Source organism: Muntiacus reevesi, chromosome 1 (genome assembly GCF_963930625.1).
Source record: "Muntiacus reevesi chromosome 1, mMunRee1.1, whole genome shotgun sequence".
Classification (NCBI taxonomy): domain Eukaryota; kingdom Metazoa; phylum Chordata; class Mammalia; order Artiodactyla; family Cervidae; genus Muntiacus; species Muntiacus reevesi.
Window position 1 is genome coordinate 72486828 of NC_089249.1, and position 25970 is coordinate 72512797.

General features: G+C 45.0%; 1 protein-coding gene and 1 pseudogene across 1 annotated transcript in view; both read right to left on the minus strand.

Moving 5' to 3' along the window:
- The window catches only part of ATP1A4 (ATPase Na+/K+ transporting subunit alpha 4), a 31128-nt gene extending 10965 nt beyond the window's left edge, over positions 1-20163 (minus strand). The window contains exons 1-13 of the mRNA XM_065947592.1: positions 20014-20163; positions 19749-19808; positions 17673-17876; positions 16841-16954; positions 14547-14681; positions 14173-14290; positions 12423-12691; positions 10768-10966; positions 10422-10531; positions 10107-10241; positions 6180-6369; positions 5867-6039; positions 248-384 (exon numbers count right to left, since the gene is read on the minus strand). Coding sequence (XP_065803664.1) covers positions 248-384; positions 5867-6039; positions 6180-6369; positions 10107-10241; positions 10422-10531; positions 10768-10966; positions 12423-12691; positions 14173-14290; positions 14547-14681; positions 16841-16954; positions 17673-17876; positions 19749-19808; positions 20014-20163 — 1994 coding nt within the window. The remainder of the gene's footprint in view (positions 1-247; positions 385-5866; positions 6040-6179; positions 6370-10106; positions 10242-10421; positions 10532-10767; positions 10967-12422; positions 12692-14172; positions 14291-14546; positions 14682-16840; positions 16955-17672; positions 17877-19748; positions 19809-20013) is intronic.
- On the minus strand, positions 8956-9055 carry LOC136156786 (U6 spliceosomal RNA; annotated as a pseudogene).
- Positions 20164-25970: the final 5807 nt, after the last annotated feature.

Here is a 25970-nt window from a genome sequence, read left to right on the forward strand (position 1 = left end):
CCAGATCGACACAGTGTATCCCCACCCCCCACCTCTTCCTCCCTCTTCCCTACCTTCTTTCTTGGCCTGCCTTCATCTGAAAACCTACTGACATAGTCGCTTGGTCATTTTCCTGTTATGTTTTACTTTTCAGTAAGTAAACCATGCATGTCCTACCTACAGAAAGAACCTCTGAAAACTTTAGTTGGTGGAGCAAGCTAAGGATGGAGGGGGGAAATGGTATGTCTGAGTTCTTTGGGGCTCTCACCTAGGATTGACCTTGCTGACAGGGATCTTGAGCCGGGCAGCAACGTCCTCTGCTGTCTCAGCGCCCTCTGAGATGATGCCCACGCCCTTGGCAATGGCCTTGGCTGTGATGGGATGATCCCCTGTTACCATAATCACCTGGGTTGGGAGGGGAGGAAAAGAGAGCAGAGTCATCTTCAGGGAGGTCCCCAGTCCTTCACCTCTCTCTCCAAGAGCTAAGAGATCACTGCTGTCATTCCACAGGGGTTTAAGTAGCTCATTCCCAAGAACTTGGGCTGTCAGTCAAAAATCTTGCTATGTTAGCTTCAACCCTTGGGGGGGGGGGGTCAAGGTCATCAGACCATAAAACATAGGACAAACTGGACTCTGGTTTCCCATGAATAAATCAGGGATTTGAGTGTATTTACTATCTTCAGATGGAGAAGGAAATGGCAACCCACTCTTGTATTCCTACCTGAACAAGTCAATGGACAGAGGAGCCTGGTAGGCTACAGTCCATGGGGTTGCAAAGAGTCTGACATAACTCAGCACGCACAAGCACACTATATTCAGAATTTCATGTATCACCTCAGAAGCTATTCTGCCTCTTTTTTAAAAATTATTTTATCTTTTTAATTGGAGGATAATTGCTTTACAATGTTGTGTTGGTTTCTGCCATACAGTAGCTCAAATCAGCCATAAGTTTACATATACTCCCTCCCTCCTGAATCTCCATCCCACCTCCCACCCCTTCCCACTCCTCTAGGTTGAGAGCACCAGGTTGAGCTTCCTGTATTACACAGCAACTTCCCACTAGTTGTATATATGGAGATGTAGCTGTTTCAGCGCTGCTCTGTCAATGTGTCCCACCCTTTCCTTCCCCTGTTGTTCTCTAAGTCTGTTCTCTCTGTCTGCATCTCTATTTTTGCCCTGCAAACAGGTTCATCAGTATCATTTTTCTAGGTTCCAAATATATGTGTTAATATGCAATATTTGTTTTTCCCTTTCTGACTTACTTCACTCGGTATTACAGGCTCTAGATTCCTCCACCTCACTAGAACTGACTTAAATTTGCTCCTTTTAACGACTGAGTAATATTCCATTGTGTGTATGGACCACAACCTCTTTATCCATTCATTTGTTGATGGACATCTCGGTTGCTCCTATGTCCTGGCTGTTGTAAATGGTGCTGCAATGAACGTTGAGGTACCTGTGTCTTTTTGCATTACGGTTTTCTCAGGGTATATGCCCAGTAGTAGGATTGCTGGGTCATATGGTAGTTTTATTCCTAGGTTTTAAAGGAATCTCCATACTATTCTCTACAGTGCTATACTGCCTTTTTAAGCTCAAAGACAGAAGCACCTACCCATAGAGCGATGGCAGTAAAGGAACATCTGGAAGAATCCATCTGCCTAGCAAACTTTCATCCAGACCCAAGTGCGTTCTGATCCTCACTCTCCCCCTCTTCTTCCCACGGCCTCCTTGTGCCCCTGGGCTCTGGCCCTTTTCCGGGTACCGGGGCCCAGCCCTAGTTCTATCCGTTTCCTCCCCAAAGATCAGGTGCCCATGCGTGTGGCCTTCTAGCCTTCTGTTCTCCTAACCCTCCGCACACTGTCTGTGGGTGATGGCTCGTCTGTCTCTCTCCTCTGCTGGACTGAGAACTCTGAGAGCATGGGGCCATGCCTAGGATTCATGTTAAGTTTCCAGCTTAGCATAATTCCTAGCGCAGAGTAATCCATCAACAAGCAATTATAGCATGAAGGAAGGATTGCTTCCTGGGAACCACTGCCCATGGTTGCCAAGTGCCCTCTAAGCACGTAATTCTCAGGCTTTGGTGGGAGGGAGAAGGGAACTACCTGCCTGTGGCTGAACTGAGGACAGAGGTCCCGGAAAGGTCCGTCTATTCACTCCCAGAGCGTGGAAATAAGCCTTGAAGGGGTTTTCCCATGAGCCCTCCTCATTCCATACTGGCACTGCTGGCTTGCTGGGGGAAGTGCTAGCTAAGCTGGGATTCCCAGGGACCGGGCAAGGTGCGCTATGAGCAGTTCCCCCCTCATCGGTTTCCAATGCCCTGGCTCGGCTGTGGGGCACTGGGACCTCACAAAGCTCGGCCTATGGGGCGCACAGAGCATCTAGGAGGGAATCTCACCAAAGATTCCAGGTGTGGTTCAGACTGAGTCCTCAGTGATGGCTTTTTAGGCTTACAGTGCCCTGGACATTTCCCAGTAGCTCATTAATAATGACATGTAGGACAATTGTACCTAGCCCTGCCTGACCAGAACTACTGTTCTATGGCAGTTTCTGGAAGTACCACCTCTATGCTAGCCCGGAGAAATAAAAACAAAGTCAGTCACCCCAAGAGTGAGTTCCTAGGACACAATTTCACAGAACATTGAGATGCATTCACATAATAGAAGAGAATGGCTCCCTTCAAAATAAAAGGCATCTAGTAGTTTCTGGAATTCGTCAAGTACTAAAGGAATTTCATGTCTCACTTCTTGATGCTGCTGTACTTCTGGTGTTCCCAGGTACACTTGCAAGCTGCCTTCCTTGTTCCCTTGGGCCCTCTTCCCCCAGATCAGACCCACTGAGAGAGAGCTTCCAGCGCTGGTGATCTTAACTTCAGGTGCTCGCTGCTCGGCTGCAGTTCTTAGAAGAGGCTGAATTCATAGCCAGGGCCAAGTAGCCTCATACTGCCAAGGGCCTCAGGTAGTGGCAAATACGATGGGATAATTTTATTTTTAATGATTTGGTATTCTTTATTAAAAAATAAAAACTTTTCATTTTATGTTGGAGTAGAGTCAATTGGCTTCCTAGGTAGCTCAGTGGTAAAGAACCTGCCTGCCAATGCAGCAGACATAAGAGATGTGGGTTTGATTCTTGTGTCAGGAAAATCTCCTGGAGAAGGGCGTGGTAACCCACTCCAGTATTCTTGCCTGGAGAGTCCCATGGACAAAGGAGCCTGGGCAGGCCACAGGCCATGGGCTTGCAAAAGAGTCAGACAGGACTGAGTGACTAAATAACAACATAGCCAATTAATAATTGACTTAAAATTAAACCTGACAGTTTCACGTGGACAGCAGAGAGACTCAGCCATATATATACACGAATCCATTCCTCACCAACTCCCCTTCCATAATGGGATAATTTTACTTCAGTTTTCTTTTTTTTTGGCCATGCTACACACAGCATGTGGGATCTTAGTTCCCCAAGGAATCAAACCCACACCTCCTGCATTGGAAGTGTGGAGTCTTAACTACTGGACCATCAAGGAAGTCCCTTATTTTAGTTTTTTAAAATCATTCGTTCCTAAGGCCTGAACACATGACTATCTGAGAAACACCAGTCCCACCGTCAATTGTAAAAAAAAAATTTTGCTGCCCCGCAGCTGTTATCCAGCCTGTGTCAACAGCTTCATCACATCCATCAGCTCTGCATCAACACCACTTTGGAGTTAGCGTTGGAGGGCGCTCACCACTGGGACAACACTCTGTGTGTGTGCTCAGTCCTGTCCCACGCCCTGTGACCGCAGGGACTGTAGCCCGTCAGGCTCTTCTGTCCATGGGATTTTCCAGGCAAGAATACTGGAGTGGATTGCACTTTCCTTCTCTGGAGGATCTTCTCGACCCAGGGGTCAAGCCTGAGTCTCCTGTGTCTCCTGCACTGGCGGGCAGGTCCTTCACCACTGAGCCGCCTGGGAAACTTGGCCCCCTGTAGAGCCACTATACTTCATCCTCCTTGCAGGACGGCCTCCTGTGTACATCTTACACTCCCGATAGGGAAAAGGGAGTGATGCAGAATTCCTCACCAGGCCAGCCAAGTTTCTGTCAGCTTCAGGTCCAGAAGAGGTAAGAAATGAAAATGTAAACCTGTGCCCAGAACAAGAATGGGCCCAGGAAGCAGCAGCCTTTGCATTTCAGGTGCCAACTCCAGGCCCCCCCGGATCCCCTTTGGACTGTGACCTATCACAGCTCGCTGTGCCTCTCCGGCCGTGGGCGTGTCCTGCGCCGGCAGGCACCCTGCCTCAGATCCATTCTTTGTCTCCTGGGTGGGCCTCCGCACCTGTGGACATAATTATAACTCTCCTTCTTGCTAAAGAGATCCATAAACTCCCGGATGAAGTAAACTTTAGACTACCTCCATAATATCTATACTTCTCATCCCGGCAGCCCACCTGGAAGCTGAGAAAATGCAAATGAACCCCTTCTCCATTTAGCTACCAGAGTATGATGTTGTCGATCTGTGGAGGACTATCAAGATGTACGGTTACCCTGTGCAGATGTGTTATAATGAACCACTGTTCCACCCCAAAACATCTTGTAGTAATCAGCGAATTCACACAGAATAGTTTCCTCTATCCATTCCTCGGTTCCCACTACAGTGACCAATCATTGTACTTAGCGTGACCCAGACTGCTCATAGACAAACCGCCAATGGTTAAAGGTCAAGATGAAGTCAACTCTGACAGAGAGCAGCCAGTTCTCCTTAAACACTTCCAGCCCCACCCCAACTCCAACCTGCTCTCCTAAATATTCCAGAATATCAAGTGTGAGCAGAGAGCTGACAATACCTAATCTGTGAAGATGTGCAGGAGTCTTAGAATTTGACCTTGGAGGGAGTTCCCTGGTCGCCTAGTGGTTAGGACTTGGCACTTTCACTGCAGAGCCCTGGGTTCGATCCCTGGTCGGGGAACCATCCCGCATGCCAGCCAAAATACAAAAGTAAACAGACAAGCAACAACAACAAGTGGTAGAATTTGGCCTGGGAAAGTGGAATACAGAGCATCTCAGAATTAGAGGAATTTTACTGCTGCTACTCCATGAAGTCCAAAGTCCTCTTCTGACTGAAGGGGAGTTCCCGTCTCTGGGTTTGCTCTCGGACCACTTCGTTTCAACTTCTAGCTCTTGCTCCTGGACATACACCTGTTGTGGCAGCTGCTCACCCCGAGTCAGATCCGCCAAGGGGCCCAGCTCTCAGTCCCTCAATCTCTCAAATGTCTGCCCCAGGACCCCAGCCCACTTGGCTTCACCCTTTTGACAACCCACTCAGCAGTACATTTTTATGACATCTTCTAGCCCTTCGCTACTTCCAGTGTGGCCTGCAGACCAGCAGCAATGGCATCACCTGGGAGCTTGTCAGAAATACGCAATCTTGGGGACTTCTGGACTTAACTGAAAAAGGATTTGCATTCCAATAAAAGCCCCAGGCTATTCAATGCACATCAGTTTGAGAAGCACTCTCCTAGGGCTTAGGTTCTCAAACCTGTCTGCACACTGGAATCTCTAGGAGAGTTTTGAAAAATACAGATACCTGGCTCCCAATTAGAAACTTGAAGGGGTCTGGAGAGTGGCCAAGGCATCAGAGTTTTAAAGCTCCCCTGGTGATCTCGTTTTATTTTATTTTTTAATTTTATTGAAGTATAGTTGATTTACAATGTTGTGTTCATCCCCTGGTGATTCTAATTCAAGACGGGCTTCTAACTACAGAGGACACACTATAAAGTTCTCTCAAGACTGAAACTTATAAGCTCAAGGAAGCAGAAGTCAGCTAAATTAAATGAAGAACCTACCCTGTCCAGAGTTTCCTACTGTGGATCCAGGTTAGGATAGGTGAGGGGTGTCTGGATTGCTCTGGCACTTACCTTAATCCCAGCGCTTCGGCACTTGCACACAGCATCAGGCACCGCAGCTCGGGGAGGGTCAATCATGGAGATGAGCCCCACGAAACAAAGGTTATTCATGGGAAAGTTGATTTCACTGGTGTTAAACTTGAATCCCTTGGGGTAAGTGTTAGGCAGATTCAAGAAGCAGAACCCTGGAGAGGGACAGAAGATGGGACCAGCAGTCATTCCACTATGTCTCTACCCGCTTGCCCCAACCTCCTAGATTCTTCACCCCACAAATAATGAAAGTTTTGACGTCACTCTGCAAAGGCTTCTCCCACAGCCGCCTCACCTAGCACACGTTCCCCCAGACCTCCCAGATTCAAGTAGGCGTTTTGGAAGGCATCTTTCATTTCATCGTCTATTGGGTACTCCTGCCCTTTCAGAAGGTAAGTAGAGCACAAGTCTAAGATCCTCTCGGGTGCCCCCTTCATCATCAGGACGTGGGCCTGGGAGTTGTCTTCCTGAAGGTGGATGGACACCTATGGAGAGGAGAGGAAGCTTCGATGGAAAGAGGCGAGAGCGAGCGTTGGGTCAGAGAAGCAAAGATAAGCTGTGTCATACCTCCATTTCCCTTGTCCCCTGACCCAGCACAGCCCTCCTCCCTGCAGTTACATCTGCTCTTTGGTCGGACTCCTCCCTCCTTTGTAGGACCCCACAGCCTGGCATTGTTTGCACACGAATCTCTGTTATTGTCTTAAGCATACTTGGAGCTGAGGGCAGCCCAGGCACTCTGTCCTCTGGCTTCCTCTCTGCCTGAGTGGCTAGAGAGTGGAGACAGCACAGTGAACAGGAAGAAAGCTTAGAGCCGAACACCCGTGTTCTCAGACCAGCAGGAATGCTTTCTTAGCTTTATGACCTCGGGTCTGTCCACTCAGCCTCTGCAAACCTTAGCTCCTTTGAGAAAATGTGAAAGATCTGCGATGCCCACTTCATTTGGCTTTTATAAAAGAGAGAGAGTATTAATGAAGAATATATTGAAAAACAATGACAGTTCTTTACCATGATGGGTTGAGCCTGAAGGATGGGATTAGGATGAATAATAATAGTAACATTTATTGAGCACTTACTATGTGCCATAATAATAGTAACATTTATTGAGCACTTACTATGTGCCAGGCATTGTTCCAAGTGCTTTACGTGAATTGTCATTTTAATCCTCCCAGCTACTTCCCTGTGGGGTAGGTACTATAAATTTCTTTATAGATGACAAAACTAAGTTTAATCTGTGTCCAGAGTCACATAGCTAGAAGGTGGAAGCAATCCAGGGAAGAATCCAAGCTGTCTTAACCAGTCTATGTTCTAAATTCTTTAACCCTGTCATTGAGTATTTGGTGATTGTCTATTTAATATTTATGATTGTTGCTTCATTTTTATTAATACTGTCTTTAATTTTTCCCTACAAGAATAAGGGTATCTATTCACTTTGAGTTACTAAACTCTTCCAGCATTCTGATTTGTTTAGTTTTACACTAAATAGTGGTGGATTCGAATATTTTTATGTTCATTTTGGGGAATGGTAAATAAACTATTTTCCACATGTTACCAGTAAAATTTGTATAATCTCATCTTTGATAATTTTATTTATATGTTGAATGTGCTATTATTTTGTGTTTATGAATTTTTTTTTTTGACCAGTAAGCAGAACACATCTCCAAACCAAAAAAAAAAAGAATATATTGAAAGCTGTGAAGTACAATGGTTAGCCATTCTAGCCCCCTGGCCACTGTCTCCTGCAAACATGACGAGTCCCCTGATAGGGGGTTGGGGGTCCCTGTGGCTCAGTCGGGGGGCAGAGGGCACAGCCATGAAGGGAGCCTGAAGGACAGAGAAGATCAGTTTCAGTTTTCATTTTCCTGTCATCTGATCTGAGCAAGGAACTATTTCTGATGTTCCTCTAATGATCGACAGGAAATTCCTGCTACGTAACCTGTCGGGTAACAAACTCAGCACCCGGGGAGGAACTGAGCCTGCGGTGCTGAGGGAGCCAGGCCGCACTGGCCCCGGAGAAGCCAGATGGGAAACCTGGGTGTAAAGTGTGGTTACAACGGCTCCTCAGGAAACTTTCCAAAAGCTATTTTATTCAAAATACGCTTAAGCAGTTAAAAGGGAAAACCTTAACTCACGTAAGCAGAAAGCTGTAAAAAACAATTTAAAAACTTAATTTTCTGAGCACTTAAAAAACCCCCTTTGTTGACTATCTATTGGAGATTATTGGAGATGACAGCAAGACCGGCTTAAGCTGGTAATTTAGTCACACACACAAAACTCACACCTTGATAGAAAATTACAGATGAAAAAGATGGGAGAAACTGGAAATGTCAGAACTGAGAAGCTTCTTCCTTTCATTTCAGTCTCAGAGAGGGAGAGAGACCAGGCCTTGCAAACGACCAATAGGCTAAGATGCCCCTTTGCATATCAGGTCCTCTGACTGCCCCGAGAGCAGAGAGCAAGCCGATAAAGCAGCTTGTTTATGGGTAGGGAGAGAAAGGAGTCAGAGGGGTTTTCTGGGGCCCCAGGCAAGCCCCACCAGAGCTGGTGGCTTGCAGACTGGCCGAGCACACTTGGTGTAGAGGAGGATTTTGCAGTTCGAACTTGATATTCAATAGCTCAGAAAAGGCGTCTAACATAGTCATCTAGGGGAAGGATTGCTATTTTGTTGGATATCCCAACAAATGTCATAACTATGTTTTGCTTTTCTTTTGAATTTTGTGGAAGGAGAGGTACCTAATTCTTTCCAGTTGAAGGCTTTAATTGGGCCTTGCCAAGCACAAAATTCCTGTCTGGTTAGTGAGGCCACTAAACATTAGGAAAAAATGGAAATAAGTTTGCAGTTTGGGCCTAGGGGACCTATCTTATTTCACTGACGAAAAGCCAGTTGAGACAAAAAACCTACAGGTCTGTTTCTTCTTAAGCTTTTACTTGTTCAGCATTCAATGTGAAAGTATAGGTAATTTGTTTTTAAAAGATCTATATAGCTTTTATTTTGTTGTTACTTTTAGTTACAAAAATGTTTTTCTTGTGACAAAAACTTTTAAGATCTATTCTTTTAAGCAACTTTCAAATATAAAAGCATGGACCACTTCATGAATTTGCCTGTCATCTGGGGGCCATACTAATCTTCTCTGTATGATTCTAGTTTTAGTACATGTGTTGTGAATTGAGCCCTTTTATGTGTTTTTAAGACTCAAAACCCAAACTGACTTTTGGGAGCCTCATTTCTTTTCTGTTATCCACACCTGAATGACCTTTACAGTATTGCATGAATTTAGAGAATCTCACTATTCTAAGCAAATCAAACCTTAGCTGAGCTCCCACCCCGACGGTGATGCCACTGTTCCCGCCTTTCCACCAGAACCCCTCAAAGTGTGCCGGTGTTCCCACATGGGAGGGAAGTGCTGGGCTTCCTGTCCCTCTCATGAATTTCCCGGTGAGGCCACCACTGCTCCTCCCCCCGCATTTCTCCTTCTCTCGTCACACCTCCCTGGAAAAGCAGCTTCACAAACAGTCAGGAGAGCCCTGACCGCCTGCCTGATGGCAGCTGCTAGAACTGCGGGCATGGAATGAAAAGAAATATTTGATGACTTGTGAGATACGGTACTCAAGGAAGTGACAGACAAACCTAACATATTCTGCAGCAGCAAGTCTCAACAGTTGCCACAGAGACACCCAGTCAGCCTTTGCTGCCTGTGGACATTTCAGAGACTACTTCGTGACTAGCTCGCTGCACAAGACTGCTTAGAGCTAAAAAAAAAAAAAAAAAGACTGCTTAGGGCTGAAGGCCTCTTCCTTTATCATCTATGTCTGCCTTTTTCTGTTCACCACTTTCCCTTTGGGCTTCCCTGGTGGCTCAGTGGTAAAGAATCTACCAGCAATGCAGGAGCCACAGGAGACTCGGGTTCAATCCCAGCGTTGAGAAGATCTCTTGGAGGAGGGCGTGGCAACCCACTCCAGTATTCCTGCCTGGAGAATCCCATGCACAGAGGAGCCTGGCGGGCTACAGTCCACAGGGGAGCAAAGAGTCGGACGGGACTGAAGCAATTTAGCACATGCACATACACGCGCTTTCCCTTGAGGTGAACATTCCCCCTAACTGGGGTGCCAGTTGCACACGATATCTTGTTCCACAGCTCAGACATAAAGGCAGAGGCAAAGCTCCCCCTTCTCCAGATGACGAGCCTGTCCCCGCTGCTATCTCCTACCTTGGTCGGTTCTGTACCTGGTACTTGTTGGTAGAATTGAAAGGAATCTCTGCCACCTTGGGATTTTTCTCTCTTATCTCCTTCACAGAGCTGTAGGACTGCTCGATGAACTTGAGGAGCGCTGACTCAGAAGCATCTCCTGTTGTTGCCCGCTGCCAGGATGGGGTTGGTATAATAAGCCTGGGAGGCATGGCACCTGGGTTTGCCGATGGTAATAAGATAGAGGGGCAGAATGGGGAGGCTGCTGGGGGGCATCACCCAGGGCAAGGAAAGAGAGATTTAGGGTTACATGCTGGACACTGAAGTCCCCTCTACCCCCTTGGGCCTGACACCTTAGCTATGGGAAGGTTCTCCTCATTCGCCTTAAAATCAGCCCGGTTGCAGAGGCCAGCAATTTGGGCCAGGATAAACCAGGTATCAGAGCCCTTGGCAAATGGGTTCCCTGAGGAGAGAACAGAACAGTGAGCAGGGCGGGGAACAGGAGAGTTTAAAGCAGGGGGTTATTCACACCCCGTTCAGCATCCAAACACTCCTCAGAGACATTTCCTTTTTGCCAGGCCTCCTGGCTCTCCTCTCCCTTTCCAGCTCTCTCCTCCCTGTCTGGACTTAGCGCCCTCTCAGCTGCCCATCACGTCTCCCACATCCTTCCACTCTCTGACCGCCAATGCCGCCAGTCACCAGTCTGCTGTTCACTGGTGTCGGCCTCGTAGATGGCCCTGTCGAACCACAGGTGGGCGACGGTCATGCGGTTCTGGGTGAGGGTGCCCGTCTTGTCGGAGCAGATGGTGGAGGTGGAGCCCAGCGTCTCCACCGCCTCCAAGTTCTTCACCAGGCAGTTCTTCCGAGCCATGCGCTTGGCTGTCAGGGTCAGACACACCTAAGGCCAGGAGGAGGGGAGAGGGGTGTAAACGAAGAGGAGAGCTCTGCTCCTCACAGCACTCTGTGGTTTTGGAAACCTGATCATTTTTGTTGCTCTTATAATTTTTGGTACTTATTTCCCTTTTGTCGTCACCTAGTCTTTAGAACTCCCATCTGTGGTCACAGTAAAGGAAATTAGGAAAGTGATTTTGGTTTGTACTGTATGGCAGAGTTTCAAAAAAAGAGTGCATTCCTTTACCAGGGTATTGTAGACAATGATCTCCTATTCCTTCTGGAATATTCCTCTCCCCCTTGATCCTTTCATCTTTTCTTTCCACAGCCTCTTCTCCATTCAAGTTCAGGTTACACCTGTTTCTCAAGTCCGGTCTTTCCAAGGACCAGGTTGAGGGCTAACCTTTGACTGTGGTATAAGACGCTGTGGGTGGAGGAGGGTTGCACCAATAGTTTAAAGAAAGAATGAAGAGGAGAGAATGGTGAAACTGAGCAGGGCTGTTGTAGCACTAAAAGGACTTGAGAAATCACTTAAACCAGAAGATTTTTGTTAAGCATAATTCAAGTGAAAACCAGGCATGTGGCAAGGTTATTTTAAAAGTGAATAAATTGTTAGGCTGTGGTTATGTACAGAATTTGAACTGTGGAATTTTTATTTACATAACATCATGAGTCTTGATGTTTTTCTGCTAGTCCAGCCACACCCTGGATATTGCTCTCATTTCCATTTTAAGAAGGATATTGATAAAGGAGCACATGCCCCAAACAGGTGATCAGCAAGACAGGGGTCTGAAGATCATGTCCCAGAAAGAAGGACTAAGGTAAAAGGGATTCTTTGGCCTCCCAACCTGGAGAGTTTGAGGGGACATAATGGCTACTGCAAAAAAAAATGTAAAGGATAGGTTTGTAGGAGAGAGAGAATCGACTTATTTTGTGTTCCTTCAGATGAGAAATCTAGGACCAAACAGAGAATCATTTGTCTATTCAACATAATGAAATCTAACTAGAGCAATCCAGCAATGAAATGAAGTCAGATAAAAGGGGGGTGGGCTTCCCTTTACTAGAAATCATCATCATCTCCTACAGATTTTATACAGGATATTTGGCATTGGTTGAAAGGTTGAATTTCTATGAACTCTGAAGTCCTTACCAGTAAGCTTCTATAATCCTAATACACTGAGGCCTTGGAGTGCAGCAAGTTGGCCAGGTTCACCACTCAGGACTGGACCTCACTCTGGGTGATTTATAATCTAATGTTTTCTGCATCATAACTCACTTCTTTTCTCACTAAAGAGAGAAGGCACCAGAAATACGGGTGGAGGAAGTCAGCGTAATTTGGGAACTAAATGATTTGACATCCATATATGCATTGGAGTACTCTGCCCTTGAGAGGTTAAGCCACAAAAGAAAATACGAGTGATTTCATTTCCTTGGGGGAGCCACCCTCCACCCTGGTTACTCACTGTGACGGTGGCCAGCAGCCCCTCAGGCACGTTGGCCACGATGATGCCGATAAGAAAGATGACAGCCTCCAGCCAGGTGTAGCCCAAGATAAGCGAGAGCCCAAAGAAAGTGACACCCAGGAAGACGGCCACTCCTGTGATCATGTGGATGAAGTGTTCCAGCTCAATAGCAATGGGGGTCTTGCCCACTGCCAGGCCGGAGGTCAATGAGGCGATACGGCCCATCACGGTGGAGTCGCCGGTGGCGATCACAATCCCCTGGGCTATCCCTGTGGATGAAGGGGGAAGTCTGAATGGGGAAGGCTATTGGATTTGGTTCCTACATAGAGAAAACTGTCAATGGTCAAAAACAAGGTGGAAGCTCAAGGGTCTTTGAGAGGTTATTACGTTCTGCTCTCTTTACATTTCATATGCACAAGTGAGGGTCTCCTAGTCTGAAAAATCTCAGATTTCACAGTTCTCCAGAGATAGCCAATTTTATTGCCTAACTGCCTTCACCGTCAAGGTCTTTGTCTTTGTTGCACTAAATCTAAGTATCTCCTATTGCCTGCATGTTTCTCATCTTGTCCTCGGCAGCTGAAGAGTTTCTTGAGCCCCAGGCATAGTGGGTACCCTTCTGCTGGAATCCTATGTTCCAAAAGCCCCCATCCTCTAACCCAGGGCTTCTCAATTTGCCCCCCAGGACTCATCTGGCAGTATCTGGAGTTTCGACCGAGATGGGAGGGGTTGCCACTGGCACCTCATGGGAGAGAGCGGGGTGTGCCAGGCATCCTGGAGCTCAGAGGACAGCCCTGCTTCCCCTGCCGACAGGAGCGCTGCCCCGTGGTCAGCACGGCTCGGCTTGCTGGCTGGAGCCAGTCTGACCCCTGCTGGCTGGCACAGGCCACAACAGTGGGGCTTCTGGGCCCTAAGTCGGGAGGCGAGCTCCACACACAGGATGGAGACCACTCGGCTATGCGGCTGGAAATGAAGGGCCCCGCAAAGTTCTTTGCTTACAATAATTCTTCCCACCTTCCCGTAATGACTGAAATTCCTACCATTAAAGTTACAGTCAGAATCACCCAGAAGAGCAACACATTATAGAGATAGCTCTTATTTTTTAATCAGAAAGACTCATGCCTGAAAGTTCAACCTTTCTACGTACTAGCTGTTTGCTCTGGGGCAAGTTCAAATTTCTCAAGTCAGTACCCTCTCTTGGGATAGTGAAGAGAAGTTAGGGTTTACTTCAGGAGAAGAATGACTTAGCAGGGCTGAATAATTTTCTTCCCTTCTAGGCTATTTTCAGCTCATAGACCACAGTCCATTCACTACATAGAATAAAAATAGCTACAATTACAGGGCACTTAAAATGTGTTAGGCCTTGTGCTAAGCATTTTATATGTATTATCTCCTTTAACCCACATAAAAATTTATGGAGCAGTGAATTTCAGTATCATCATTGTTCAAATGTGGAAATGATGGCTTTGACTTTTGATTTAAGATCGCACAGCTCATGAGTGACAAAGAATGTAGACTCTTTACTGGCTATTACATTCTCTACTACCTTTAGATGATAGAGAATTCTAGAAATCTTTGTTTCAACCTTTGCTTCTTCTTTTTTTTTTTGGCACGTGAAATCTTAACTCCCCAACTAGAGCTCGAACCTGTGCCCCCTGCAGCGGACTATCGGAGTCCTAACCACTGGACCACCTTAGGTGACCACCATCAATCTTTACTTTTGAATCTAGGCTACTTATGATTCGACATTCACCTTCCACACAGTGGGTAGAGAAGAAGCAGATATTTTGGGTCTCCAGAGGGTTTTCATTGGTGAACTCAGGGGAGCGGGACTGGGGCTCTGACTCTCCTGTCAAGGATGAGTTGTCCACCTGGGATGGGAGAGAGGAGGGTCGTAAAGCGAGAATGGAAAAAAGATTTACACAGATGACACATCTTTTTCTGCCACCAGCATCATCGTTATCCACCTGCAGACAGAAACAGAAACTTGCATACCACCGTAACCTCAGATCTGCTCTTGGGACTTCTCAAGGTTCCGAATAAGATGGTAATTCATTAACTGAGCCCAGGTCTCAGTGCTCTCAGACCACACTTGGCCTCCTCCTGCAGCATTTCACACCCCCTCACCTTACATCCTTCTGAAGAGATGAGCCGGATGTCAGCGGGGATTCGGTCCCCACCCTTTACCTCCACCAGGTCTCCTACCACCACTTCATGCACAGGGATCTGAAGCTTCTCTCCACCTCGAATGACCAGCGCTCGCTGTGGGAAGGTAGGGGAGGGTCATTTCCAGAGCTCTTTTCTCGTTCCCATCCAGTTCCTGGTCTCCTGTCCTCTGATTCCCACTGTTACTCACCACATCATTTGCGCAGATCACTTTGGTAGATTGCAAATTCTTACCATCACTGTCTGTAGGGCCCTTTGATGCTCCTCTCACTTATATCCTTTCTGGGAATGGAGTTTTACCTCTTCATTTCTGCACTTAGGTTCGACCGAATGGCTTGCTTTGGCCCATAGGACATTAGCAAATGTAATGCAAGCAGATGCTTAAAAAATGCTTGCACACTGGGGCTTGCCCTCTATCACCGTATTGAATGGACTCAAGCTAACCTCCTGGAGGAAGAGAGATTATAAGGAGAAAGGCCCAGATATCTATGACATCTCATCTGAAGCCCCAGACATGTCAATGAGGTCATCTAACACTATCCAGCACCAGCTAAGCTCAGCCCAGATCAGAAGAACAGGCTAGCCACAGTGAGAAATACTATGTTTGTTGTTTTGAGCCGCTATTTTTAGGGTGGTTTGCTAGGCAGCAGACACTGATAGTCTCCAAACTCTTACTTCATTCTACCAAAACATTTTCCCCTGAACTTTTACCCAAGGAAGGAATTAAGTTCTGTTGACATCAAAGGGAGAAGATCCCGGGCTAAAAGGCTAGAACACGACCATGTCATTGGGAAAATCTGGAGCCTGTCCCTCTTCAAGTTTCCAGCCCTCTGCCTAGGAACGTCCTCCTGCTGCAATGTTTTCCGGGTTCTTTAGAAAGTTTTTATTTGAAAATAATCTAAACTTTCAGAAGAGTTGCAAGAATAAAAATTGTACCAAGAACACCTATATAACCTTTGCCCAGATTCATCTGTTAACATTTTACCCTATTCGCTTTGTCATCTGTTTGCTGTCTCTACATGTGTGTATGTGAATTCTTTTTCCCACCAAACTATTTGAGGGCAAGTTACATACATCATGATCTTTGTAAAAAAAAATTATATTTTTTGATGTGGACCATTTTTAAAGTCTTTATTTAATTTATTACAATATTACTTCTGTTTTACATTTTGGTTTTTTTTTTACTGTGAGGCATGTGGGATCGCTGACCAGGGATTGAATCACACCCCCTACATTGGAAGGTGAAGTCTTACCCACTGACTGCCAGGGAAGTCCCCACATAAATCATGATCTTTTATCATACATATTTCAATGTGCATTTCCCGGGAATTAGGCGAAGGAACTGGAAACCCACTCCAGTATTCTTGCCTGGAAAATTCCATGGATAGAGGAGCCTGGTGGGCTACAGTAGTCCATGGGGTTGTAAAAAGTCAGACATGACTTCGTGACTAAGCATGCAAGCATAAGAATTAGGGTATTAAATAACCATAAAATGGTTATCAAACTCAGGAAAGTTCACATAGACACAATACTTTCATCTGCTGTCTGCATTCTAGTTTTATCAATTGACCCAACATATCCTTTACAGCATTTTTTTATGCTCCAGCATAGGATTTGGTCTAGGGTCAGATACTGCGTTTAGCTGTCATGTCCATTTAGCCTACTTTAATCTGCATCACTTCCATAGCTGTTCTTTGTCTTTAAGACCATCGACGTTTGAAGAATCTGCCTTCCCCAACCCCCTGTGCCTCCACTTTACTTTTGGGGGATAGATCCCCAATAGATTTGAGATTTCATATTACGCTCATTGGACTTCTCTGGTGGCTCAGACAGTAAAGAATCCACCTGCAATGCGGGAGACCTGGGTTAGATGCCGGGGTGGGGAAGATTTCCTGGAGAAGGGAATGGTAACCCACTCCAGTATTCTGGCCTGGAGAATTCCACGGACAGAGGAGCTGGCAGGCTGCAGCCCATGGGTTCGCAAAGAGTCAGAAACCACTGGGCGACTAACACTTTCACTTTCATTATGCTCATTGGATTCAGATTATGCATTTCAGACCAGACAACTTCAAAGGTGATGTGTTTTTCTCAGGGTACTCTTAAGGCCAGCCAGGACACTTAAATGAATTCACCCTCATTATCAGCCTCACCCAATTCACTCATGGTAGGGTACAATTCTTCAAGGTACATAAAAGTCATATATTTGGCTACATTCTAACACATTCTCTCACTAGATCCTTCCATATGAATCCTACCTGAGGTACCATGTTCTTAAAAGATTCCATGATCTTGGAGCTCTTGGCCTCCTGATAATAGGAGAAGCAGCCAGTGATGACAACCACGACGGTTAGTACGATGCCCAGGTACAGCTGCGGGTAGGGAAACCAAAGGCTCATCAGTAGGTTCTTTCCTTCCTCTTCAACCTCAGAAAGTCAGTTTGCAAAGGTAATAGCCATGGGACTTGGCGGGAGAGCACAGGGATTGAGCAGAGCCTGAGACAGCCTGGCTCTTTCAGCTTCCTGCTGAAGGAACCCCAAGCTACAATTTGGAGCCAGCAAAACTCCAGATCCAAGAAGCGCCGTCTTTTCTTCTCCAGCAAGGCTACTCACAGGGGGAGGGGGCTAGTGAGGAGATGGATAGGAAGGAGAGAGATTAAAATTCTGCGAAAGAGAGTGGACAGCAAAGTGCTTTGATGATCAGTCATGAAGATCATCAAAGGAGAGCAAGTTTCTAGAGAGAACTCTATCTCAGGGAGCTGAGTCAGAAGCTTTCTGTTTCTTTTTTTGGCCACACCACATGGCTGGCAGGATCTTAGTTTCTTGAGCAGGGATCAAACCCGTGCCCCCTGCAGTGGAAGCACTGCAATGCAGTGGAGTCCTAACCACTGGACTGCCAGGGAATTTCCAAGATTTTTTTTAAAAAAGAGGCTTTCTAGATAAAAGGGAAACCAGGAGGGACCAAAGTTCTCTTAGCAACTCCTGGGAGTGTATTGATTTGGACCTGAGGACTTTAGGAGCGCTAGGCTGCTGAATAGAAGAGAGGCAGGGTCTGAGCAAAGCCTAGGCAGCAGTGGTTGAACAGACTCACGTTGTCTTCGGTGGAGTCCTCCTTGAAATACATCTGGATGCTGTAGGCCACGAAGCAAAGAATAGCGCCAGTCCACAGTAGGAGGGAGAAGCCACCAAACAGCTGTTTGCAGAATTTGACCCATTCTGGAGTGGTCTTCGGAGGGGTAAGTGTATTGGGTCCATCTCGAATCAGGATTTCCTGTGCCTTTTCAGGGCTATGGCCCTGTGTGGAGAAGAAATAGGGAGGAAGGGAGAACCATGAGAAGAAAGCAGCTGTCACAAAGGAGAACCTGGCTTCAGAACTCAGATTTGCCATTTATAGCCCCAGGATAAGTCTAGAAACCAGTGAAGTTCTCCAAGGGTCAGCCTGGAAGTTCTTCCTATATAAGTGGGATTCTAAAACTTGCATTACAGAAGGATCTTATTTAGCCTCCTTACTCAGGAAGGATTTTTTAGTTTATGGGTTGATTCACAAATCTTTTGAACACCTGTCTTGGGACAGGTACAACGGTAGAGTGCTAAAGTGAGTAAGACTGATGCCGGACCTAATGGAACTCCATCTCCAGTGAGGAGATGCATATAAACGATTTATAATACACTGTGCCAGGCTAACGGAATGATGAGATACAATGCATATGCTTATAACATACAGACATCCACACTTTGATTCTTTAACTTGGAAATAGAAAAAAACAAACAAGCAACTAGATACATGAGATTGTAGATCCTCACTCTAGCCTGGTGCATAATCTTGTGTACTTTTTCCTGAGTGACAATAAGAGTAAAACCTGCTAGAGGATTGTAATAAAAAAAAGAAGAAGAAGAAGAAAGTAGCTCTCTTAAATACCCATCAGCCACTCCCCAACCTCCCCTGGAAAAATACAATTCAAATAAAAACAGGACCCGTCCCCTATGCTCATCTCTGGTTACCAGATGGTCACCCTAAGACCCTCCAATGAAGAGATTCTAGCGCTCAGAGGAACTTATATTTCCAGGGCTTTTGTTTATTTGTGACCATTGTGTTAGTGGTTCTAGTAGAAGCAGCAGTGACAGTAAAGTGACGGCAGCGGTAACACATGGTTTTGCTGGTAAACCAGCAGTTCTCAAAGTGCGGCCTGGGGACCGACAGGGTCCTGAGATGCTTTCTGGGCAGAGCGGATCCACAAAGCCAGGCAATTTTTTTTTTCTTTTGGCCACAAGTAGAGTCCTAACCACTGGACCATGAAGGAATTCTCAAACAATTTTCACAATAACACTGAACTGTTGTCTGTCTTTTCACTCACATTCTCTTGAGTATAGAGTAGAATTTTCCCAATGGTACGTGGTAGCACAATAGAGTTAATGCTGAAACTATATGAGAATCCAGCAGCCTTCTACTAAAAAGCTAGATGTTAGATTTGCAAAAATGTAAAATACCACTAATTTTTTTGCTTTGAAAAGCAGTTGACATAAAGATATTTGTACTAATAGATAATGGCTTTACTCTTGTTTACAAATGAATTAGAAAATGCTTTTTAATTTTCTTAATTTTGATTTCTAATATGATAAATATAGATGACAGATGTGTGCTGGGCTTAGTCGCTCAGTCGTGTCCAGCTCTTTGCGACCCCGTGGACTGCAGCCTACCAGGCTCCTCTGTCCGTGGGATTCTCCTGGAAAGAATGCTGGGTTGCTATGCCCTCCTTCAGGGGGTCTTCTTGACCTAGGGATCCAACTCGCGTCTCCTGCGACACCTGAATTGCAGATGTACCCTTTACAGCTGAGCCACCGGGGAAACCTGATTGATGTAACCCACATAAGTCAAAGCTCCTTGGAATCCTTGATAATCTGTAAGAGTGTGAATGGGTCCCCAGGACAAAGGTTTGAGACATGCTGTCCTAGCCCGTCCTCATTCTTTGCTCTAATCCTGAACTCTCTTTGGAGTAGCTAGCATTATCATCTTTTTTGGAATGTGTGCCCTTGGCCAGGTGCAGGTTAAGGATAAGAACATTGACCTTCAAGTCAGGGGCTAGAGTTCCAGCTCCGCCTTTGCCCTGGGAGCCTCAGGATTGGGGATGAAGAGCCTCTGCCCCCCTCAGGGAACTCCTCCACTTACCCTGGTCAGGTCCACAGAATACTTGGTGCTCAGCTCATCCAAGGTTAATTTGTGATCATCCTGAGGAGACAGCAGAGCCACTGAGGGACAGGTGGTGATACATCATTTCCAGGGGAGACGTTTATGGGGAAAAGGGGAGACCCTGGCCTGTGTGATGAACTCTCAGGGTGAGGGTTAGAGGGTTAGATGTTAGAGGTTAGAAGGCTGAGGGTTGAGGGAGGTTTTTGGAGGGCAGTTTGTCAGCATCCTCTTCGGGTGTCCTCACCATGACTACTTCCTGCTTCAGCTCCTCCAAATCTTTCTTCTTTTTTTTCCTCTTCATTTTTTTTTTACTCATTTTAGGACTGTTCGTAGGTCTTGGGTTTGGATTCCGCTCACGAGGGGTCATGGTCCCTTTTTTCCCTCCAAGCCCCATGGTTTTGCCTGGATATGGCTGTCCCAGATCACCTGGTGGGAAGAAAGCAACGAGAGTGAGGAGTGTGAGGGGACAGCGGAAGGAGGAAGAAGGGCTCATGGAGAGGACTGCGGGAGGCAGACGGGGAGGGCAGCCTCTGGACGCCCTGGATGCGGGGAGGAGGCGTGGAGGGATGGGAGGAGCCTGTGGCCTAAGTTACAGGAAGGAGAAGGGATAAGGCAAGGGGGCCGAGGAAATGAAGCGTGGAGGGTATGATGTGCCTAAGTGCTGAAGATGCTACAGGACCCTGAGCAGGTAGAAGTGCAGTGGGCTTCAGGGTGTGCTGGAAGGCCCCCAGCCCCAGCCGCCGTGGTGCCAAGGCAACGACCAGGCCTGTGGTCACAAAGGCCTCTGCAAAGTTCTACCCCAGAATACACAAGGGTTAGTCTCTGGGTTTGGCAACAATTGGAGCAGGTTCTGCCACAGAGACAATTGTAGCCTGAAGGCAAGACTAGAGCAAAGTCCCAGCCTGGTCCTGCCAGCTTCCGGGACCCAGAGGTACCCCAGATAGCTGACTCAAAAAATAAAGCAGGCAGTCTGTGAGTATGAGTGTGCTTTTGCAGACGCAAACTTCCCACTGACATTGACTTTGGGCTTTTGGTTACAGGAGATCAGATAGCAGGGTAGGTCAGACTTTGGACTTTTGAAACAGTCCTGGCTTTGAATCCTGTCTCCTCTGCTTACCAGAGAAGTGTGGCTTTGCTTAAATTACCTAACCTCTTTGTGCCTCTCTTTCCTCATCGCTAGAGGGGGATACCATCTACATTGTAAGCTGGCAAGAGTAAGGCTTAAAGTGGGGTGCTTCATGTAAAGCATAGCTGAAATACATAGTGTGTGCTCAACATATGAAATGAAGTGAAAGTCACCTACTCGTGTCTGACTCTTTGCAACCCCATGGACTGTAGCCTGCCAGGCTCCTCTGTCCAAGAGATTCTCCAGGCAAGAACACTGGAGTGGGTTGCTATTTCCTTCTCCAGGGGATCTTCCTAACCCAGGGATCAAACCCTGGTCTTCTGCACTGCAGGCAGATTCTTTACCCGCTGAGCTGCCAGGGAAGCCCTGTGCTCACCATATAGCTTGAATTAAATGTTATGAGTCTTATCTGTCGCTTAATATACAGCTCTTCTCAATGAGACCGAAAATACGCTGTCCATGTGAATACCCCATATTTCCTCATGACATATTTATCTCTTATTCACCTTCACTGACATCTCAGTATGCTGTTTGGTTGTATTAACTTTATATATACTTTACATGGAAAATTATGTTGTGCCTCCTTCCAAAAAACCATCTGAAGTGGCTATATATTTATATTATTTATACATTTTTCAGTTATGCATGTCACATACATTTTTCCTAAGGTGGGATATTTATTTAATTGCATTCTGGTTTGGCATGCTTTTCAAAAATATGACTGGATCAGAAAACATCCACCTCGGGGCTGATGTAACATTCCTTTAATGTTCAGAAATAGAAAATTTCCCTTCCCAGCTGGGACAAATAATAGTTTGTTTCTTTAATAGATTGGTTGAAATTTTCCTTCTCTTCTAAAAGCATGCAAAATAAAACCTGAAAGTCCTCTTTCCCTCTCCCTAAACTTAGATTCCCCACTGCTGATGTTACTGGTTTTGGCAGTGTGCTGTGTGTCCTTCCAGTCTTTTTCTACATTTGTACTAATAGTATCTATAAGGAGGTGGATTCTCACTTTTTACAGACTCATTCAATTCCCCTTTCATTTATGTGAAGAGTTTATTTAATGGCCACAAGGCATGCCATATTCTGTATTGATGGTGGTCTATTCACTCATTTCCACTACTGATGGATTTATAGGATATTTCCCTTTTAATTTTTAAACTATTAAAGACATTGTTACAGCAGCATCTTTATATATAGTGCTTTTAGGCCTTTGAGCTTCAGTTTACATAGAACTGATTCCTGTTCTGACTCATAAGATACTCTTGTTTAAAATCTTGAAAAATTTCTACCAGCTTGCTCTGCAAAAGGGCTTATCTTACCCATATTCCACCACCAAGATACAGAAACATCCGCTTCCCACACCTTTGATTACACTGGATGACCCTGACCATTTTCATTTTTTTCTCTTATAACTGGCAAAATTTGATATCTTACAGTTTTAATTTCCATTTCTTTATTTTCTAAGTAGTGCTTTTTCTTATATTTATGGGCCTTCTGGACTTTATTTTCCTTTTTCTGAATTGTCATTATTTGCGAATTTTCCATTGTTCTTTTCCTTATTAATGTGTTCCAAGGGGTTCCAACCTCTTATCATATACATTACAAATATTTTCTCCCAGTCTCTGTGTTTAAAGTAGATCATAAAATCCCAAAGAGCAGGTTCAAGCTAAAACTGTGAAGTTAATCTATGCATCATCCATGTCACAATAGCACTTAGCCCAGCTTTGCACATAGGAGATCCCTCAAGGCAACTTTATTGACAATAAAATCAAGTGAGTTTATTTTTGAAAACCCCATTCTGTCCCCACAGATCTTAGCTCAAAAGTCTACCTCTTTTGAGAGGCCTTTTCTAATTGCCAAATCCAAAATAGCAGCTCTCACAAGCAGTCCTCAATCCATCACTTGTGGGCTTCACTGCACTTCTTAAACTCTGAAATTATCCTGCCACTTATCCACTGACTTGTTAAGTTTTCTGTTTCTCCATGACAGTGGGGACCTTTCTGGGCTTATTTGGGCTCTATACTCAGCCCCTAGAATAGCACAGAGTGGTTCATCCCCAGACAGTTCCTAAAAATAAGTTGAACAATGAATTTTCAGGTTTTACCCTATATTATAAGGTTCAATACCCATCATTTTGGTCTGTTATGTTTTAAAACCTGTTAGGGTTGATATGCTAGCATTACAGTTATCTACTCATTTGCTTCATAATTACTTATAAAAGAAACACTCTGATATTCTTACCTGATCACTCTTGCAGCTGAATGTCACAACCAACATGTCATGTTTTATAAAAATACAATGAGGCTTTTAATTGGTATTATATTGGTTCTTTATAGCAGCTTATTTTTATCTTCACTATATTCTGTCTTTCCAAACAGCAGTCGAGTTTAGCTTTCCATGCATTTATGTTTTTTTTTTTATTATTCTCATTGTGTTTTTAAATTTTCTTTAATAAGCACCTTATGTCACAAATGCTAAATCTTGAGTGCAATTTGTTTTGGTTCTATTATAAATAGAAGCTCTTTTACTGTATTTTCTAATACTTAGAGATAAATTTGATTTTTAAAAAACCGATGTCTTGTACCTATAATTTTGAAATCATTGCTTATAGGACTTTTTTGTTGTTGCTGTAGCTTTCTTTTGGTTGAATTCCTTAGATACTTTTAGGTATTTAACCATATTTGTTACCAAAAAAATATGTTTTTATTTCTTCCAGCTTGTCCCTTTATTTAGACCATAGAAATACAAACTTCTTATCCAAGATTTCAAATGTTGCTGCTATTGCTTTTGTTATAGTTGTTATTATTATAGCTTTCTAGACTCATACATCCTTCCCCGCTTCTCTGAACATAATTATGTTTTCCTTAATGCTTTTTTCCTTGAACATCTTAATCAGGAATAAACGTTAAATTTTACTGATAATCTTCTAACATCTTTTGAAATAATTATTTAATCATTTTTCTAGTGAATGTTAGTGGTTAGTTTCTGTATAATATACTGTCCTTGATTTCTACTATTTGATGATACATTAACAAATATATATATTTGTTTATTTTATTAAATTCTATCAAAACTGTATTTGTTTCATAAAATAGGCAGAACAATATAAAAGTTTTTTCTATCTTCTAGTACAGTTGAAATAATATAAGGGTGTTCTTTGAGTTCTAATTGTTGGCAGTTTTATCTGCTCCTCAGTGCTCTGAGCAGGCTGATGGTTGAAAGCTTATAGACATAGGGCCCATGGACAGTACAGCATTCGGTTGTTTTTAATGCTACCCAGGGCCAAATATCTGAGAAAATGTTTTGAGTATCTCTTATTTCCTACCTTCCCCATTCTTTAATCCCTAAAATAAATGTGGGATCAGGGATCAGAGACACAGTTGACCCATGGCTTCACCTAATGAAGTGTCCCAGAGGTGTGGGGGAGGGGCTGCGCTCAAAATCTAGAAAGGATACTCCATGGAACCAGCACCAAATTATCTAACCATTTGCCCTATGTCGTGTTGCATTCTTAGCATTAGGAGTATTTAGCTTGTTGTCTGTCTCTGATGAATCTTGATATTTACTATTCTGCAGGGAAAAAGGAAAAGGCATGGAAAAGCTTTCTGCCTGGGTCAGAGGTTGGCCTTAATTTTACGCTACATCCCATAGTTAGAGTCTCTCATCTTCTCAGTAACGGCCTCTAAGATGGTTCACTCTTAACCCCCTGCCCCATCATTAAGGTCACGCCCTCTCCCCTTCTCGGGTTCTAATCACTTGGATCTGCCCAGCCTCGACTGGTCGGATGTTCACTGTCCACACATTGCTGGCTCCCTTCGTAGCTTCCCCAGCTCATTAAACCACTGCGCTCATCAGGCTGCCTCCACGCCCACAGGTTTTCTGTTCACACCACTGCCAGTGACCATGGGTGGCATGCTGGTTAAGGGAGCTGGTCTCGGGTTTGAATCCCGATTCAGATGCCTACCATCTTTGAGACTGAGTACATAATTTTGCCTTTCCAAGCCCTAATTTTCTCATCTGAAAATTAAAGAAAACAATAGTCTCCATCTCACTGGATTAAGAGAATTTTTTTCATCATCCAACCAATATTTATTAATTGCCCAATACATGTCAGGCATTATTTTTTTAGGTGATAAATAAAGGTGGTGAAGAGAAAAGTACTTCTGTGTACATGGAAATAATTCTGGAGGAGTCAGGCAAACATTTTTGCTTTTGTACAAGCAAAAAACTATATATGTGTGTGTGTGAATTATATATTTTTATACACTACCTATATCCACCTACCTATGTAAATTTGAGGTAGATAGTGTTCGTGAATGAAAACAGAGAGAATGGGGAAAGAGGTGCCAAAAATGTTAATTTATTTGCTGTGGTCTGTGAGGACCCTGTGAAGAGGTACTGTTTAAGGGGCAATCTGTAGAGAGTGAGGCAGCCAGTCATGTGAAGAACTAGAGAAAACGATTCCTGGCAGAGGGACCATCAAAAATAAAGGCCCTGAGGCGGGATTAAATGAGACTCTACAACTAAAAGTGTGACATACTTATAGCACAGAGAAGCTGCAGGTAATTCTCCTACAAGTTCTGTCACAATAATCACCACCACCACCACTGCTAACGCTGTAATAAGGGGGCCAAGCGCTGACGCCTGACCGGCATCCCAAGATCCTGGCACAGGGCTGGAAGTTTGCGGTCTTCCTCTCTCCTGTTGTCAGGGACTCCTGGGAAAACGCACACCCGCCCGTCCACCCCTCCATCCCCAGCACAGAAGCATCCCTCCTTCCTGCCCTTCACACCTTGTCCGAGAAGATTCTGATGTCTGCTGCTGCGGCTCAGTCACTCAGCTGTGTCCGACTATTTGTGACCCCATGGACTGTAGCCCACTAGACTCCTCTGTCCATGGGATTCTCCAGGCAAGAATACTGGAGTGGGTTGCCATTTCCTCCTCCAGCGGATTTTCCTGACTCTGTGTCTCCTGCACCGTCAGATTCTCTACCACTGGGCCACCTGGGAAGCCTCCAATGTCCGCTACTTAGATGAATTTCAAGGACTGCATCTACTCCCTCCATTCTTTCC